Genomic DNA, 19,746 nt, shown 5'->3' with positions numbered 1-19,746 from the left:
AAGAAAAAATTAATAAACAGCAAAGTTTGATAATAAGGATATAATAATTTAATGTTTAAATGTTGATTTAATGTTTTTTTTCTTCTGAAACATTAAATACAGTGAAAGATCTTTCTCTATTGCAAGCAGGAACAAGTTGGTCAGTTTACTGCAAATATATGGTAAGGCAAGGAATCAAAATGCAATGCTAAAACATTTTTTGTTAAAACACACGAGCAGGTTGGGGATGTAGCTCAGTGGATAAATGTTTGCCTAGCATGCATGAGGCCCTGAGTTCAATCCCCAGTACCAGAAAAAAAAAATTAAATAAATAAATAAAATGCAGAAGCACGTACTCTCTCACTGAGCAACACCCTCAGCCCTTCCTATGTCTTCTATAGTTGTCTGACCTACACCAATTCAGCCTCAGTTGGTTTTAACCTCGAATTTTTGAGTTTTCCAGTCATTTAACTTGTTTCTGTGGGCAGAAGCAATCTTTTCTTTCTGCACTTTAAAAAAATTTTTTTATAGGAAAAAAAATTAAAAACCCTTTATTTACTGACCAAGTATATGAATATTTACATATATGTGGCTGTAACAATATTTAATCTTACTATGCACAATGCATTACAAAATATTCTGCTGTATTACATATAAAAAGAAGTTCTCAGGGCTGGCAGAGTGCTCAAGCGGTAAGTGTCTGCCTTGCAAGTGTGAGGCCCTGAGTTCAAACCCTCGTGCCAGAAAAAAGAAAGTTTTCAACTTAGTAAACAGCTTAGTAAACAAATTTTGTGGACTGCTAATATATTAATCCATACCTATTCCACAGCATTGATAGTGTTAATTTCTAGTTTTAGGAAAGTGTATAGTCTTCTTCCTTCTTAGAAGGAATTTTTCTTTTTCCTATGTATTTAGTCAGGGCTTATTTTTACCACTTCATCCTTATTTTCTTATTCATCTTTTTATAGTATACAACCAAAGACTTAATTCCAAACTTATCATACTAAGCTTATGCTTCTCTATCAGTAAAAATGTGGGAACACAAAACACTTTTGGAAAGCACCCTTTCTATGGCTGTAGTCTGTAAAGTGGAAAGTATTAATGAATTTTAGTCCCTCTAAGCTTTTACTTTGAGAGCCTGTTCAATGGAGAGCTGTAATACAAGTGACACTTGAAGCTTTTGGAGAGTATGTACATTTTTGTAAGGTTATTCAAATTCAGTTCTTGAATGTTTAATGATGATAGTCCGTGGTCTTCAAGATACTTGATGCCCTACCAAAGTGCTAGAATTGAATGCCACAATCCAGGTTGATTCATGTTTTTGTCCAGTCAGTGGTTCATGGGTTTCCTTCCTTCCTTCCTCCCTCCCTCTCCTCTCCCTTTCTCTTCTTTTTTTTTTTTTTTTTTTAACATTTTTCAGATTGACTTGGAGCACTTTATGTATTTCATGGTAGCCTCTATACCTCAGTTCTTCTGCCTCAGCCTCCTGAGTGCTGGGATTACAGGAATGTAACACCATCCTGGCTCATGGGTTTCTTTAAATGAAGTCCCTAGCCATCACTGTTGTATAACACTGCCTGGAATCCAAGATCCCTAATGGACCACTTCAGCATACTTATTATTTATTTATTTATTTCCTTCCTTACTTATTAGTGGATCACTTCAGCATACTTACTTATTTACTTATTTACTTATGTATGTATGTATGTATATATGATGAAGAGGGTCTTGTACATGCTAGGCACATGCTCTAGAACTTTGCCAGTTAAGTGTTCGTGTAGGTAAACCCGGTCACTCAAACTGAATTACACATACTGTGATCAGCACTGTACAACAGAACTCTGAGGAGTTTGGTCTGTGATATTCCCCTTTGGTTCTTCAGCAGAATCAAGATTTCAACACATGTAAAACTCACTAACTCAATCTCAAATTTACCCAGTCTAATATTAACTATGTTGCCACTATTGTTTTTAAAGAAATATATTTGTTTCTTTCTCATATTTGTTTTTTTTTTCTTTGTTAGAACAGACATACAAGAAAATATACCTTGTTTCATTTGTATCATGAGAGGCAAAAATGTGCTGATTTTGTGGTCTCTTTGGTCTTAGGAAGCAAGAGGCTACTATGAGCAGACTGGTGTGGGTCTGCTGCCGGTGGTTCTGTTCAATGGAATGCCCTTTGAAAAGGAGCAGTTAGATCCTGATGAGCTGGAAACTATTACAATGCACAAAATCTTGGAGACCACTACCTTCTTCCAAAGAGCGGTGTACTTGGTGAGTGGCAATTACAAAAATAAAAATCAAAGGTTGACTTTGTTTTGTTTTTTTTTTTTACTTTAATTTTATTTTTGGTGCTCCTGGGGTTTGAACTCAAACTCCAGTTACACTTGCTAGGCATTTGCTACCACTTCAAGAGGATAGTTTGCTTACATTTTTGTAGCTTCTGTTGTAGCTGATAAAATCTTTTTTTTTTTTTTTTCATTTTTCTTTTATTATTCATATGTGCATACAAGGCTTGGTTCATTTCTCCCCCCTGCCCCCACCCCCTCCCTTACCACCCAATCCGCCCCCTCCCGCTCCCCCCGCTCAATACCCAGCAGAAACTATTTTGCCCTTATCTCTAATTTTGTTGTAGAGAGAGTATAAGCAATAATAGGAAGGAACAAGGGGTTTTGCTGGTTGAGATAAGGATAGCTATACAGGGCATTGACTCACATTGATTTCCTGTGCGTGGGTGTTACCTTCTAGGTTAATTCTTTTTGATCTAACCTTTTCTCTAGTACCTGTTCCCCTTTTCCTATTGGCCTCAGTTGCTTTAAGGTATCTGCTTTAGTTTCTCTGCGTTAAGGGCAACAAATGCTAGCTAGTTTTTTAGGTGTCTTACCTATCCTCACCCCTCCCTTGTGTGCTCTTGCTTTCATCATGTGCTCATAGTCCAATCCCCTTGTTGTGTTTGCCCTTGATCTAATGTCCACATATGAGGGAGAACATACGATTTTTGGTCTTTTGAGCCAGGCTAACCTCACTCAGAATGATGTTCTCCAATTCCATCCATTTACCAGCGAATGATAACATTTCGTTCTTCTTCATGGCTGCATAAAATTCCATTGTGTATAGATACCACATTTTCTTAATCCATTCATCAGTGCTGGGGCATCTTGGCTGTTTCCATAACTTGGCTATTGTGAATAGTGCCGCAGTAAACATGGATGTGCAGGTGCCTCTGGAGTAACAGTCTTTTGGGTATATCCCCAAGAGTGGTATTGCTGGATCAAATGGTAGATCGATGTCTAGCTTTTTAAGTAGCCTCCAAATTTTTTTCCAGAGTGGTTGTACTAGTTTACATTCCCACCAAGAGTGTAAGAGGGTTCCTTTTTCCCCCGCATCCTCGCCAACACCTGTTGTTGGTGGTGTTGCTGATGATGGCTATTCTAACAGGGGTGAGGTGGAATCTTAGTGTGGTTTTAATTTGCATTTCCTTTATTGCTAGAGATGGTGAGCATTTTTTCATGTGTTTTCTGGCCATTTGAATTTCTTCTTTTGAGAAAGTTCTGTTTAGTTCACATGCCCATTTCTTTATTGTTTCATTAGTTTTGGGAGAATTTAGTTTTTTAAGTTCCCTGTATATTCTGGTTATCAGTCCTTTGTCTGATGTATAATTGGCAAATATTTTCTCCCACTCTGTGGGTGTTCTCTTCAGTTTAGAGACCATTTCTTTTGATGAACAGAAGCTTTTTAGTTTTATGAGGTCCCATTTATCTATGCTATCTCTTAGTTGCTGTGCTGCTGGGGTTTCATTGAGAAAGTTCTTACCTATACCTACTAACTCCAGAGTATTTCCTACTCTTTCTTGTATCAACTTAAGAGTTTGAGTCTGATATTAAGATCCTTGATCCATTTTGAGTTAATCTTGGTATAGGGTGATATACATGGATCTAGTTTCAGTTTTTTGCAAACTGTTAACCAGTTTTCCCAGCAGTTTTTGTTGAAGAGGCTGCTATTTCTCCATCGTATATTTTTAGCTCCTTTGTCAAAGACAAGTTGGTTATAGTTGTGTGGCTTCATATCTGGATCCTCTATTCTGTTCCACTGGTCTTCATGTCTGTTTTTGTGCCAGTACCATGCTGTTTTTATTGTTATTGCTTTGTAATATAGTTTGAAGTCAGGTATTGTGATACCTCCAGCATTGTTCTTTTGACTGAGTATTGCCTTGGCTATTCGTGGCCTCTTGTGTTTCCATATAAATTTCACAGTAGATTTTTCAATCTCTTTAATGAATGTCATTGGAATTTTGATGGGAATTGCATTAAACATGTAGATTACTTTGGGGAGTATCAACATTTTTACTATGTTGATTCTACCAATCCATGAGTATGGGAGATCTCTCCACTTTCTATAGTCTTCCTCAATCTCTTTCTTCAGACATGTATAGTTTTCCTTGTAGAGGTCTTTCACATCTTTTGTTAGGTTTACACCTAGGTATTTGATTTTGTTTGAGGCTATTGTAAATGGAATTGTTTTCATACATTCTTTTTCAGTTTGCTCATTGTTAGTGTATGGAAATGCTAATGATTTTTCTATGTTGATTTTATATCCTGTGTAGCTGATAAAATCTTTAAGCATCACTGTTTTCTGTTTGCCACTCATATTTGGTTTGTAGACTCCTAGAAAGTCCTGCTGTAAGGAAAATATTTGTAAAACATTTGTATGTCATAATTGAAGTAGTAGATTTTATTGGTTTCAGGATGAAGTATTTTTTTTTAAAAATTTTAAGAATTTCTAAGAGATGCTTTGCTCTGTTTGTAAGGAATTCTGACTTTGGAGCAACTCAATACTTTATTATATAGTTACTGAGAGCAACTCAATACTTTATTATATAGTTACTGAGATATAATTCACACACTGTAAAACTCAACTTTTAATTTTAATCAATTAAATTAATTTAGTAGTAATTAATTTATTACTACTAGTTGTAGTCCTGGGCATGGAACCCAGGGCCTCATCCAAGCTTGTCAAGGGCTCTACCACTGAGCATGAGGCCTTGAGTTCATACCCCAGGACTGGTTAAAAAAAAACAAAACAAAACCACACATACACACAAATGGCCAATAAGCACATGAAAAGATACTCAGTATCACCAGTCTTAGGTAAATGTGAATAAATCACAGTCACAATGAGAATAGTCTCCATTTAAGTTTTTGCTTTTTGATAGCTAGGGTCTTGTTATGTAGTCCAGGCTAGGATTACAAAAGTATACCATCATACCTAGCTTTTTGCCCATCTTTGTATTAAGGGTTTTTTTTTTTTCCTTAATTATAGTTGAGAAGTTTTTATTTATTTTTGGATACTAATCTCTTATCAGCTCCATGATTTGGAAATATTTTCTCCTATTTCATGGATTGTCTTTTCACTCTCTTGATACTGTCCTTTGAAGCCTAAAAGTTTTAATTTTGATGAAAGTCCAGTTTGTTTTTCTTTTGTTCTCTGCCCTTGTGGTGTTTTACTGTAGAAGTCACTGATAAATTCATTACCAGAGATTTTCCCCAGTGTTGTCTTCTAAGTTCTTTATATTTTCAGATCTTTAGTGTAGATCGTTAATATATTTTAATTTTTTTATAGGGTATAAGGTAAGAGCCTAACTTCACTCTTTTGCATACACACACACACACACACACACACACACACACATACATACATACATACATACATACATACATACATACATATATATTTTATCACTTTTTTTATAAGACCAGAATAATTTTTTTTTTAAATTTTATTTACTTTTTTGGTTGCACTGGGGTTTGAACTCAGGGTCTCATGCTTGTTAGGCAGGTGCTCTTACCACTTGAGCCATTCCACCAGCTCAGAAATAAATTTTTAAAGGCTGAATGTTAATGCATTCATACAAAAAAGTCCTTGGTTGAATTCCATTGCATGCTCCCCTAATGTATAAGAGTAGATCTTTGTGGGGGAGGGAGCATGAGGAAGGATAGAGGGGGTGAATCAGTAATCAAGATTCATCATTAAGCACATGTACAAATGTCTCAGTGAAACTCCTAATATATGCTAATTAAAATTGTAATATGCTAAAATTGTAAATATATGTTAAGTGTTTTAAAAAAAGAGATCTTTGCTATCTTATGATAACTTCATGGAGCTACTGGAATGAGATCATGGAAACAAAGTGGTTTTTTTTGTTTGGTTTTTTTTTTTTTTTGGTGGTTTGTTTTGTTTGTTTGTGGTCTGGGGAGTGATCCCAGGGCCTTACACATGCTAGGCAAGTGTTCTACCACTGAGCTACATCTCCAAGCCTCGTTTTTGTTTTTGTTTTGAGACGGAGTTTTGCTGTGTAGGTCAGGCTGGCCTAGAACTTGTTCTGTAACCTTTCTGCCTCAGCCTCCTGAGTGTTGGGATTGTAGGCATGTGCTACCAGGATCACCCGGCTTCAGAAATTTCATTTAAATGAGTTTGACTTTGTTTTCTAAAGTTCTAGATAATCTAGGAGAAATGATAATTACTTTTCTTTATTTAAGTGATATAAATAAACAAATGCTTTCTGCTCTCTTTTTGTTTTTTTTTGGCGGTACTGGGGTTTGAATTGAACTCAGGCCTCACACTTTGCTAGGCAGGCATTCTATCACTTGAGTCACACCTCCAGCCCTCTGGATTCCTTTTCAGAAATAAAAATTTTTTCTTCAATAATGGTAGGTAAAATTCAGAAGAGAACTAAGGCTCTCCAGCACCAAAAAAAAAAATCAGAACTTTTGTTTTCTCTTGTTTATAAGAGTAACTACTTTTTAAAATTTTTCTTTTTTATGTTATTATTATTATTATTATTATTATTGTACTGGGGGGTACATGGTGACATTTATCAAAGTTCTAATAATTTATCATAGTTGAATTACCCTCCTCCATTATTCTCCAAGAGTAACTATTTAAAAAAATACATTATCTCTTTTATGAATGCTAATTTTCCTGTGCTTCTATTTTTATGGTCAATGAGAAGCTTGTTTTAGGCTAGATGAGAAAACTTTTGTATTAGGACAGCTGGGCACAGTAGCTCACACTTGTAATCTCAATGCAAGGCTCTGAGTTCAAAAAACATTAGGACAAAAGCAATATATACATTTATATACATATTTAGAACATAACTAAATTTAGGAAAATTGAGTATATAAAGTAAAAAGTAAAAGTTCTTCCCTTTCATTTCCTAGAGAAGTGTGTGTCTGATGTGTGTGTGTAGTATATTTACCTTTCTAATTGAATATATCACTCTTAGTACTTTCAGACTGTTGCATAGTATCGCATTTTTAAGAACAATCATTTATTTTGTCTCTATTGTTGGACATTGCTTCTAGATTTTTCAGTTAATAGTGCTACAGTGAATATTATAAAATATGTATATCTTTGTATATTTTCGAAAATCTACCACAACTTTGTTATATTTGCTTTGTTCATATTAAGAAGAAATCATTTTATATGTTTAAGATTTTGAACTAAATTCACTGTATTAAAGATATGTTATGCAGATTATATGAAATTAAGAATGTATAAGCAAATGTAATTGAGAAACTTTCACCCATTCACTTCTGTCCCACCGGTCATGTTCTATGTGTATGTATATGTTTGCATGTGATTGGTTCATATGGTCATTATCAGTTTAGAACTTTTGTATCTTTTGGGAGAAGCAGACACACTGTCTAATTGGAATTATTTCCATATTTTTATTAGCACATATTGTACAATATAGGGGTTTCATTTTGATATTTCCTTACATGCATATAATATACTATGATCATATTCACTCCCTCTATTACTCTGTAGTTAGAATTTTTAGATTTGAATGTGTATATTTGATTTATATGTCTTTCTATTAAAAATGACTTTAAAATATGCTTTTATAAAGCCAGGTTTAATGGTGCATGCTTGTAATCCCAGCAATCATAAAGCTGAACTGGAGGATTATGAATTTGAGGCCAGCATGGGCTATATAGCAAGACCTGTCTTCCCCCTCAAATAAATATTTATGCATGTCGTCGTAGTATGTTATAATGTACTTACATTTTCTCATTATATTATTATATACAATATAAAATGTATTATTTTTTGAGGCAGGGTCTTGCTATGTAGCCCAGGTGACTTCCAACTTATGATCTTCCTTCTTCAGCTTCCCAAGAGCTTGGTGTATGTACTTTTATATTAAATTTTTTGAATTTTGATTACCGTTGGTTTTTTTGGTGTGCTGGGCATCAAACCCAAGGCCTGTGCACTCCAGGCAAGTACTCTACTACTAAGCTACGACCACAGCCCTTACATAAACTCTTAACTGATTTGCAGAGCTTGCTTTTCCTAGGGTAGCCTAGTACTGTGTGGAGAGCGTTTTTGCCTGTGGTCCCTTTTCCTGTTAGTTCTGTGACATTGAGAAACTGATTAACCTTTCAAGTGTCTCAGCCTCCTCCTCTTTAAGTGAGTGTGACTGACATCTTCCTAACATGGTGATAGAGACCTTGTACATAAACACCCCGCTACTTGGCAGTGACAGGGATCTATAGCATGTATCTTCTGTCTTTAGTTACTTTTTCTTTTTTTTTAAATGCAGTGCTAAGGATAAAACCCTGGACCTTATGCATGCAGGTGCTTTACCACTGAGCCACTTCCCCAGACCCTGGTGTTTTCAGACAGGATCTCTCTTTATTTCTTCTTTTTCTTCTTTTTTCCTGTAATGGGGCTTGAATTCAGTACCTCAAGCTTGCAAGGCAATTGGCCTACAACTTGAGCTATGTACCCAGTCCCAGACAGGATGTTTCTTTGTAACTCAGTCTGGTCTTGACTCATAATTCTTCTGCCTCTGTCTTCCAAGTTCTGTGATTTGCAGGTATTATTACCATGCCCGGCTCCTGCCTTCAGCTGTTACCAGCACATAAGAAGCTGTTGGAAAGCTAATAATTTTTTATTTTCTAATGAATTATTACTGATGATCACTTATCACCTGTCCTCTCTGTTTGTTTTTTCCTGTAGGGTGAACTGTCTCATGATCAAGATGTGGTAGAGTATATCATGAATCAGCCGAATGTTGTTCCACGAATCAATTCTAGGATTTTGACAGCTGAGCGAGAGTACCTGGATTTAACAGCAAATAGTAAAGAGCATTTCAGAAACAACTTTTTTTGGCTTTTTGATTTGTGCTTCAGATTCTTTGTATTTACATAATTACAATGCTAATAAGCCAAGATGGTGACAAAAATTTATGTATGCACTCATTGTACCTTGAGTTCAAACTATGAGCTAAACTCACAAGAGATTTCTTCTAAAGAAGATAAATTCTCTCTGTCCCCCCCCCTTTTTTTTTTTTTTGGTGGTAATGGAGTTTACTAGGCAGGCATTCTGCCACTTGCTCTGCCAGCCCATGTGGTGTTTTTTTGGTGGTACTAGGGTTCTGAACTCAGGTTCTGAACTCAGGTTCTCACACTTGAAACAGACACTCTACCACTTGAGCCCCCAGCCCCTTGTTTTTCTTAAGGTTAGGAAAAAAATGTTGTTTTGTTAGACATGAAAAATAAAAATCAACTTTTGCTATTCCCACACCAATAGGATAGGGAGAACATGCTCTAGTGGATGGACGAGGGGAAGGAGAGATGAGTTAAAGGAATCGCTAAGAGATAATCTTCCAGTTGCAAAACCATAGTGGCATAGGATGGATTGAACTGGCACATATATAAATGATGTCCATGCGAGGCATGTGCATTATTCATTATCTTTGTGTGTTAAAGTATGATTAAAGAGGTAGGGGTTGTGTTGTGAACTTGTCCAGTAAACATGGAACTCAATATACCTCACCTGTGCATTTTCATACATCTTATATTTTTGTCAAAGGAGGTTGTCAGTCGAATATTAACAGATTGAATTGAGGCATATTCATTATGTATTTGTTTCAGTTTTTTTTCCCCCCCCTAGATAATTTCTTTGTGGATGATTACGCTCGATTTTCTGTCTTGGATTCTGAAGGCAAGACTGCTGCTTTAGCCAATAGTATGAGCTATCTGACAAAGAAAGGTAATCCACTTAGGGCTTATCTTGGATTCAACATTTTACTTTAGTATTTGCAAACATTATTCAATCAACTTGAAAATGGAATTCAGTGTTTTTGAGGAAAGAGATTCCATGATTTCTTTTATTAGTTATTTATTACAATGCTTTGGATCTGGAAATTCATACTTAAATTTAATTTTGTGCATTTGCTTAAAAATTCAAATGTTGTCTTTATAAATTTTGTATTAGCTATTAAGGTTAAAAAGAATAATTTGTCACAGTTCAAAATGGAAAAACATTTATGATACAAAAATGAGTTAATGGATTGAAAATTAGTTTGACTTGCCTCCTCAGTAACAAAGATAGGGTGAATATTATTTTAGGGTTTGTAGAAATTCTACAATTATTAGGGTTTGTTTAAATTCTAGAAAGCCTTATGTAATTTTTAAACTGATTTTTAGCAGTTATTTAGTTAGGCTAAGAAGGTGTAAAATGAATCTTTTCAATAGCTGACAGATTCATTTCCCCTCTGGTCATACTTATTACCAGTACTAGCTGTCACCTAAGATAGCTAGTTTTACCCCTTCTGTGGTCTTTTCTTGGAAGAATTTCTGGTTTCCCAGGTATATGTAAGTTTAGGCAATGACCAGGTTCTTCAGATTGTTTCTGAGGAGTCCTGGAACAGTGCTGTAGCACTAATGGGATGAAGAGCAGAAAAAGGCATAGGTCATGCTAGCCACCATTTAATTGTTTCACTCTTATAGTGGACATTATTATAGAAATGACATTTTCTTTTCTTCCACTCTTTTCCTTTGCCCTTGTCTAGGAATGTCCTCCAAGGAAATCTATGGTAACACAAAACTTCAGAATATCCTATTCTTTTTTTAGTTATCTTATGTGGTTTCAGGGACCATTGCCATTCAGAATTTATTGACACTTGATTGTGATGTTTCTGAAACCTGTGGGTAACTATAGGCTGTATTAGTGCTGAGAAATGTGACTAAATGTTTGCAAATCTTATGATTTGTACTTTAAAAAGTTACAAATTGATATGATTCAAGACTATATAGTGTTACCCTCATGTTTCATTTCACATGCTAACAGATTCTCATACCACAGTACAATTAATCCGTGCATGTTCCTAGTTTCTAATTAAGCACTGTGGAAGGCTACCTTGCTTCATTTTAGCAGCAGAGTTTGTCTACTTTTGCTTTGTATCTTTAAGTAAATTGGTCATTTGATTAATTTTTGCATGGTTTTCAGAAATTAGTTGGCTTAATAACAATATTAATAACAACATTGAAACATTAGATGTGCTTTTTTCTATCAATTTGTCATTTTGTTTTTCTACAGATGATTCTTTTATTAGGCCAGTAACTTTTTGGATTGTTGGAGATTTTGACAGCCCTTCTGGAAGGCAGTTACTCTATGATGCTATTAAACATCAGGCAAGTATCTTGGACTTCATTCTGTGCAGAGTGTTTTGACGCTGCAGTTGTCCTCATGGGCATCTCTGTGCTGATGTGACTGTTCTGGTGGTATTGGAAGTCCTGCTTTCTTAATGCTTGAGGGAAAGGATCATTGTCTTCAGAGGTCTGTCAACTCATAGGAAGAGATCATATCCTAGCTTTGTTTAAGGAAATAGACTCTTTTATAGAAAAATGATTAGGTCTGCATCATGGACAGGTTTTCCCTGCATGGCTATGTTCTTGCTGCAGAGATACTGCAATGACCTTCTTGGTTTTACATTGAGAGAGTCCCATGTAGGGGGCAGCACCCCACAGGCACAGTAGTATTTGTTTCATAGAAGGAGATCTAGGTGCTGAGAGGAATACTCTTAAAAACTCTGAAAGACCTTGCACATGTACAGTAGGGCTGAGTGAATTGCAGTGCTCATTGATTTAGAAGAAATTGATTCTTCTGGAGACTGTCAGAAGGTGAGCTGTCAAAGTTCTTTTTCCTGAGCTGGTTCAGTTTGCAGCCTCAGCCAGACTTCATAATCCTCCTTGTATCCCCTTTCTACCTTTTGCCTTAGCAAGACTTAGTGAAATAAGGAAATACCCAGGGGATTTCAATGTCATTATGATGCCAAGTCTCTTTATTGTTCAAGGAAGTGATCTAGATACTGTGAGCATTTCAGGTTTAAGTCAGGCAGTTGTAGTGAAGGGTGAGAGATGTGTGTTGAGGCACTCTAATGAAACTGATAGACTGCTCATGTACAAGGATGGAAGAACTGGGAAGGAGAATTCAGGTTTTTAAATGCATATTTTCATTGAGGCAAAATATAGGTTCATGTGCACAGTGTCACAAAGTGTTTACTAGTTTTATTAATTTATTTATTTTTTCTTGGCAGCACTGGGGTTTGAACTCAGGGCCTCACGCTTGCTGGGCAGGTGCTCTACCACTTGAGTCACTCTGCCAGCCAGTGTCATAAAGTGAACACACCCATGTGACCATCCCCCTTCCCTACTTGTATTTGACTCAGTACTGTCGCCGTCATCCCTCTTCTCATGTCACAGAGAAAATTTGTCTGTGTTTTACTTGATTTAATTGGAATCTTTAGAATGTGTATTTGTTTGCATTTGGTTTCTTTATTCAACATTTTGTGAGCTTTGTTCACGATGTCACAAGTGAGTTAAAAGTTCTTTTTCATTGTGACGTCTTGTGATGTGGCTGTACCACAGTTTTGTTTTTTATTTAATCTATTTGAGGGACAATGTGTTGTTTTTAATTTGCGGCTACTGTGAAGTATGCTGCTATGAATTAATATTCTTGTACATTTATTTTGATACACATTAGTATTAATTTCTGTTGTTTATACTCTTGATTCAAACACTTTGATGGTTTTAATAGGTCACAGATCTCTTCTCCTACATGGATTTCTGTCTTTTTACCTAGTGGGAAATTGATTGTTACTAGACATCTGGAAAGGCCATGTGACTGAAGATGGTTTGAGCAGACCACTAAAGAATGGTTGGAACCTAGTGGGGAGAAGATGGCATATGGTTGAGGTCCAAATGCCAGCATGATGTGTATTAGAAGAATATAAAATATTTTGGGAAAAGACAGTGATCTTACGGCCTACAGCATCTGCTATATTTACAGGGTATTAAAAAAATGAAGTTAGGCTGGGTGCATTTGCTCACATCTATAATTCCAGCTACTTGGGAGGCAGAGGTCAGTAGGATCACAGTTCTAGGCCAGCCAGCAAAAAGTTAGACCCCATTTTAGTCAATAAACTGAGTGTGGTGGTGCAGACCACCACTCCCAGCTATGTGGGAGACCTTAGGTAGGAGGATCATTGTCTGACACCAGCCGTGAGGGACAAAACCACAAAACCCTACCTGAAAAAAAGTAACTAAAGCACAAAAGGGTTGGGGGCATGGCTCAAGTGGTAGAGTGCCTGCCTAAAAAAAGCAAGAAAAGAAAAAAAGGTTGGAGCCTGCCAGTTCTTGTAGGAGTTGAAGGCCTGACTGTAGCATCTGAATTTTATTCTGAACACAGAACTACTGAAAACTTTTAGGAGACTTAATATTTGCTACTTATGGAACATAATTAATGTTAATACTGCTTTTTACATTCAAAACATCTACCACATAACTCTTACATACTGTTTTGTAAATAGAAATCCAGTAACAATGTTAGGATAAGCATGATCAATAATCCCAGCCAAGAGATAAGTTTTGAGAACACTCGGATCTTCAGAGCAATCTGGGCAGCTCTCCAAACACAGACTTCCAACTCTGCTAAGAATTTCATCACAAAAATGGCCAAGGAGGAAACTGCAGAGGCCCTGGCCGCAGGAGCCAACATTGAGGAGTTCTCTGTTGGGGTAAGACTGCGTGTTTTGAGGATGCTCAGTTCTGTCATTTGCAGCAGGTGTTCTCTTCCTGGGGCTGTTGTGTCCTTTCATAATCAGGATTTGTGATTAGTTTTGTGTTTCAGGGGATTTTTTTTTTTTATTTTATAATTTGGAAAACACTTTCTAAGAAATAATTCTGTCACATCCCTTTTTACTTTTAAACTTGCTTAGGTTTCAAGATATGCATAAGTTCAATGCCATTTGTTTTTTAGATAGACACTATCTGATTTGTTTGCAGAGTAAAAAAGAGATTGAGCTACTTATGAATCAGAGGGTTGTGTTTTTATGTGTTTCTAGTAAAAGTCCATGTTTATTCATTTATTTAATGTATTACTTTTTTGTAGTAAAGTTTATTAGGAAAGGGATCTAGTATAACAGGATAAAAGTGAGAAGAAATGGAGGGAAAAGGAGAGCAACCTTTCCTGTTCCCCATCCAGGAAATGGGAGTAAAGACTCCTTGTTATGTATTTTTTGATGGTGTTTTGTACTTTTTAGTTTCTTACAAAATAAGTATATTCAGTTTCTGTTAGAGAAAATGGCTGACACTTGAAATTAACAAGTTTTTTTTTGGCAGTACTGGGCTTTGGACTTGGGGCCTCATGCTTACTAGGCAGGTGGGTGCTCTACCACTTGAGCCACTCCACCAGCCCCTGAAATTAACAAGATTTAAAAACACATAGACTGCCAATTGAAAAAAATCACATGAAAAATTAGGAAAAGGAATAAAGTATTACTTTATGAGGAGGGAGAAGGAAGGGAGAATTGAGCTATCACAGTGTTAATTAGGAAATGTAGTTATTACTTTTTATCAGAAGAGTAGCTAGTGGTTTTTTGTTGTCATTATTCATTTATATGGTTTGCTTGATAACAATGACTTTTCCTTAAAAATGATTACTTTCCTAGGGCATGGATTTCAGTCTTTTTAAAGAGGTCTTTGAGTCTTCCAGAATGGATTTCATTTTGTCTCATGCCATGTACTGCAGGGATGTTCTGAAGCTGAAGAAGGGACAGAGGGCAGTGATCAGCAATGGAAGGGTGAGGACTTGTCAAGCTGGACAGGCTTGACTTCAAATTAGGTCCATAACAGTCTTTGCATCATGCTGCCTTGAAGCTAGTAAACTCTTCCAACAGAGCCACCCTCCTTTTAAGGTGATTAGGACTTCTGAGTGCCAATGATACTTCTGTTCCTTATTCCCAAGGAAGTGTGCTTTTTGGTATAACTATCCCTCTGTTTGGAGCCTTCCTGCTGTTTATGTCCTGCCATTGTGGGAGGTAGTGAGAGTGTGGTGGCTCTAAGAACAGAAATCAGTATAGCTTTTGACATAGAAAGTAGGCTTTGTTATTGATATTCACTGAGAATTAATGAAAACTACATTGTTATTTTACTTCAGAGATGCTTACTTGTAAAAAATAATGTAAAATGTGTAAGTCTGTACTCTGTGTTCCTGAGGAATTTGTAAGTAAAGAAATAACTGAGTTGTTAGACACACTTTCATTAACTTTATAAAGACACCAGTCTCAGTTCTTTAAGACGTTTTTGGTGTGTAAGATAGCCCGAGGCCAGCAGAGGCTCCTTGACAGCTGCCATGGCAGACTGCTCTTCAACTCTGATGCCTGCTCTTTCCCTCATAGATCATTGGGCCACTGGAAGATAGTGAGCTCTTTAATCAAGACGATTTCCACCTTCTAGAGAATATCATCTTGAAAACTTCAGGACAGAAAATAAAATCTCATATTCAGCAGCTTCGGGTAGAAGAAGATGTGTAAGTTATGCTATAAAAGAAATTAGTTCATGCCATAGAGGTTATATTAGACTTTTCCTCAGGTCAGAGTTAGGATTCTTTATGGTCACATATACAACCCAATCCAAGGGGTTTCATTTCTAGTTTTAAACTTTAATAATGGTCAAGTTTTAATTTATGTTTCTGTTGAAACAAGCTAATTTATTTCATAGGCTGCTATTTAAAAAACAGAATTAGTTCTCACTTTTTGTTTTAACTTTTGACTCTGGAAAATTTGAAACATTTATAGACGTTCAGGGGCTAGTTTGTTTTTATCTGAAATGCTTATGTAAAGAGAGACTTTCTTCTTTTTTTTTTTATTATTCATATGTGCATACAATGCTTGGGTCATTTCTCCCCCCTGCCCCCACCCCCTCCCTTACCACTCACCCCACCCCCTTCCTCTCCTCCCACCCCCTCAATACCTGGCAGAAACTATTTTGCCCTTATCTCTAATTTTGTTGAAGAGAGAGTATAAACAATAATAGGAAGGAACAAGGGTTTTTGAAAGAGAGACTTTCTTTCCTTTGTCTGTTTGGCTGTCCTTCAATTTTATTTGTTTCAGGAGAAGAAAGGCAGGTTAAATGCTTCTTTTCCTTTGTTAGTACAGAATACTGCATGCTTCTTTTGTGTCTTCCAAAGGTTAGTTGTAGCTGATTTTTTTAGTTTTAGTGTTTTTATTTAATGTATTTTAGTGGGCTAATTCTCTTACAGGAAGAAAATAAATTATTTTACTGGACCATGTGCCTCCTATGTAACTAAACCTCATAGTCATATGTACCTAAATTCTTTGTTAAATAGCACATGAATGTGTAATTAGAGGATATATTTCTATGTTTAACTTTTTAAGAAACTGCTATGCTTTTTTAACAACTGCTCCAACATTTACATTCTTAACCAATAGTGCACAAGGGTTCCAATTTTTTTATATTCTCATCTTTTTTTTGTTTTTCCCCTGTTCTGTTTTTCTTTTAAAGCCTCCTCATGAGTGTTAAGTGTATTTCCTTGTAGTTTACTTTGCATTTTTGTAATGCTTAGTGATATTATCTTTTCACACACAGATTGATCATTTGTACATTTTTGGGAAAATGTCTCTTCAAGTCCCTTTGCTCATTTTTAACTGGCTTGTTTTGTTTGTTTAGTTAGTCGTTTATGTATTCTGGATATCAATTCTTTATCAGATACATGATTTCAGGTATTTTTCCCATTCCTATGTTGGCTCTTCACTCTCTTGCTAGTGTTCTTTGTTGATAGTGTCATCATTGGAGGATATAAAAATTTAAAGTTTGCTTGTTTTTTTTCCTTCATCTTTTTCATGTGCCATTATGCTATAGAGTTCAAGATACATGTTTTAATGAAGTATTGTCTTTCATAGCTGCCAAAGTAGTTCCTTTGCCATGTGATATGGGAAGAAATATTTTTATGGTGCTGGGTTTTGAACCCAGGGCTTTGTGCATGCAAGGCAAGTGTTCTATTTCTGAGCTGTATTCCCAGCCCTGAGAAGAAATCTTTTTTTCCTTTCAGCAAGTACTGGGGCTGCAAATAAAGAGGTTCCCTCTTAACCGTGGTGGCTCTAAATGCCGCCCCTTTTCCTGGCCTATGAAACACTTCCCTGATACAGGCCATGAGGTACTGCATGAATTGAAGCAACTGTGTCATGGCCTAGACTTGGTATGGCATTCCCTTAGAGTCTTAGTGAGCTATATAATTGCCAGATGCTGCCTACAGTACTCTTTTGCCAGCCAGACATGGTTCTGGGTCTGTCCTTATTTCAAGAAATAAAGGGTTATCAGAATTCCTGCTTTGAGTATTCATTAGTGCCAGAGCTGCTCCACTTTGGAGTGGTCCCCTGTTATAGCCACAGCTTTCATTCATGACCCAAATCTGAAGTCATGAGGCTGTCCTCAGCTTTCTGAAGCTTGGCTGCGTGCTCTTTGATCATGGAGCTTCTTTTTTTTTTTTTTTATTATTTCTTTTATTCATATGTGCATACAATGTTTGGGTCATTTCTTCCCCCTTCCCCCTACCCCCTCGCTTCCAGGCAGAAACTGTTTTGCCCTTATCTCTAATTTTGTTGAAGAGAGAGTATAAACATTAATATGGAGGACCGAGGGTTTTTGCTAGTTGAGATAAGGATAGCTATACAGGGAGATTCCTCGCATTGCTTTCCTGAACATATGTGTTGCATTCTAAGTTGATCATGGAGCTTCTTGAGCCTGTAGAGAGTTGCTTGTTGGCTTGCTCACTCTGGTCCACATTATCAGACATTGTTGGCCATGTTGTGGTTTTGTGACCATGTTGACACATCACAGACAGTATACGCTCTGTACTATATATATTCAGATTTAGTATTGAGAAATTAAGCCAACAGGTGACATGATATGGCTATTTGATTCAAAGAAAAAGTATATAAGCTTGATTATACTTTAATTATAATCACAAGTACTCTTGTAATGTTTGGTTCAACAACTAAGAACATTTTTTTTTAGGTGCATGGTTTAGTTCAAGATCTTTTTTGGTTAAAAATCAACTTTGGAAGGGGTGGGTAAAACAAATAATTTTCTTTTTTGTGAAGCTGGAGATTGAACAAGTAATAAAACATGCTACCAAGTAGTATAATCCTACTTTTGTTTACATATATATTTAAAAGTACATAAGAATTGCGAACTATATTGACAGAGCTTATTTGTTGATAATAGGTATTCTGTATAATCGCAGTTTTCTCCTTTGTATTTTTTCCAGTGTTTCTTCAGTGAATGATTACCCTAATAATCCTAAAAAGTAAGAACATTATTTAAGAGAGGGTGAAGGAGAATGTAAATAATACTGATAGCCTGTTATGAGTCAGGCCCTAAGCTAGGTGCTTGATAAGTTTAACCAGTGCCACATTTAGTAGAGTCCTGAACTGTTAGCACTTCACATCTAGAAAAATGAGTAATGTCCCCAAAGCTATAAAACTAATCACTACAAAATCAATACTTTTCTTTGCCTGTTGGTGTAGATTTTATGCCACCTTTAAACTGTTTTGGTGGCATTTGGTATCTAAAGAGATACTAAGATTTTGTAACCCCATCTTTTAGGGCAAGTGACTTGGTAATGAAAGTGGATGCGCTCCTGTCAGCTCAACCCAAAGGAGATACGAGGATTGAGTACCAATTTTTTGAAGACAGACACAGGTATAGAATTACTGCTGAATTTATGCATGTTCCTGAATATGAAACTCAGGCCTGCCTTTATCTTGGCTCTTTTATTTTTCCATATAAGGTTTGTATATAAATTGTTATAGGAATGGAAAATTTATTTGGTGGACAGTTCTGATAGATACAATAGTGTTCACATATAAAATTAAATTGCATGCAAGTTGAAATTTATTTCTAAATAAGTCTAAAATAATTCTGAATGGATCCTTTTACTAGGAAACAGTGTTTTTTGAAACAGACCAGTTGTAATGTTGTGATGTTCAGAAATAAATCATTTGGTAAAAGTACTTGTCTCATGCTTAAGAAAAATATGTTTAGCATTATGAGGAAGTCCTTGCGTTTTTGTTCTTCAGGGTTTTGTTTGTTTTTTTTGCAGTACTGGGGATTGAACTCAGGGCTTCAAACTTGTTAGGCAAGCACTCTACCTCTTGAGCTACACCCCCAGCCCTTTTGTATTTTGTTTTGGAGACAAAGTCTCACTAACTTTGCCATGGATGGCTTTGAATTTACAGTCCTCTTGCCTTTGCCTGCCAAGTAGCTTGGATTACAGATGTGTGCCTCCACGCCTGGCTTGTTCTTTTTGAGATTGGTTCTTGCCACATTTTAACCTGCTGGCTTTGAACTTCAGCCCTCCTCTCTCCACTGTGCCCAGCAATACCCAGACATCTTTAGTGTAGATTGCCAGTTGTTGCAATGCCACATTTGCTTTATCTCTTGGGGTGTGTGTGTGTGTGTGTGTGTGTGTGTGTGTGTGTGTGTATGAGTTGTAAGTGTGTGTAAGTAGGCATTGCATGCAGCATTTATTAATGTTTTTATACACACACACATGTATCCACATCTTTTTCTGCACCATTTGAAAGTACATTGCATACATGATGTGACATGATTATAGT

The 19,746-nt window shown here is 36.3% G+C and overlaps 1 protein-coding gene across 2 annotated transcripts in view; it reads left to right on the top strand.

Annotated features, from left to right (window-relative positions):
- Uggt1 (UDP-glucose glycoprotein glucosyltransferase 1) overlaps nucleotides 1–19,746 on the top strand; it is a 95,039-nt gene that overhangs the window by 48,431 nt on the left and 26,862 nt on the right. The window contains exons 18-26 of one of the 2 annotated variants that reach the window (XM_074070449.1): nucleotides 2,088–2,252; nucleotides 9,000–9,120; nucleotides 9,936–10,034; nucleotides 10,837–10,860; nucleotides 11,364–11,458; nucleotides 13,636–13,842; nucleotides 14,776–14,907; nucleotides 15,505–15,635; nucleotides 18,734–18,829. In XM_074070449.1, the coding sequence (XP_073926550.1) occupies nucleotides 2,088–2,252; nucleotides 9,000–9,120; nucleotides 9,936–10,034; nucleotides 10,837–10,860; nucleotides 11,364–11,458; nucleotides 13,636–13,842; nucleotides 14,776–14,907; nucleotides 15,505–15,635; nucleotides 18,734–18,829 (1,070 nt within the window). The remainder of the gene's footprint in view (nucleotides 1–2,087; nucleotides 2,253–8,999; nucleotides 9,121–9,935; nucleotides 10,035–10,836; nucleotides 10,861–11,363; nucleotides 11,459–13,635; nucleotides 13,843–14,775; nucleotides 14,908–15,504; nucleotides 15,636–18,733; nucleotides 18,830–19,746) is intronic. The other variant, XM_074070451.1, reaches the window with a different exon arrangement.

Source organism: Castor canadensis, chromosome 4 (assembly GCF_047511655.1).
Source record: "Castor canadensis chromosome 4, mCasCan1.hap1v2, whole genome shotgun sequence".
In the NCBI taxonomy this organism is placed as follows: Eukaryota; Metazoa; Chordata; class Mammalia; order Rodentia; family Castoridae; genus Castor; species Castor canadensis.
The sequence above is the reverse complement of the archived record's forward strand: the minus strand, read 5'-3'. Positions and strand labels throughout refer to the sequence as shown.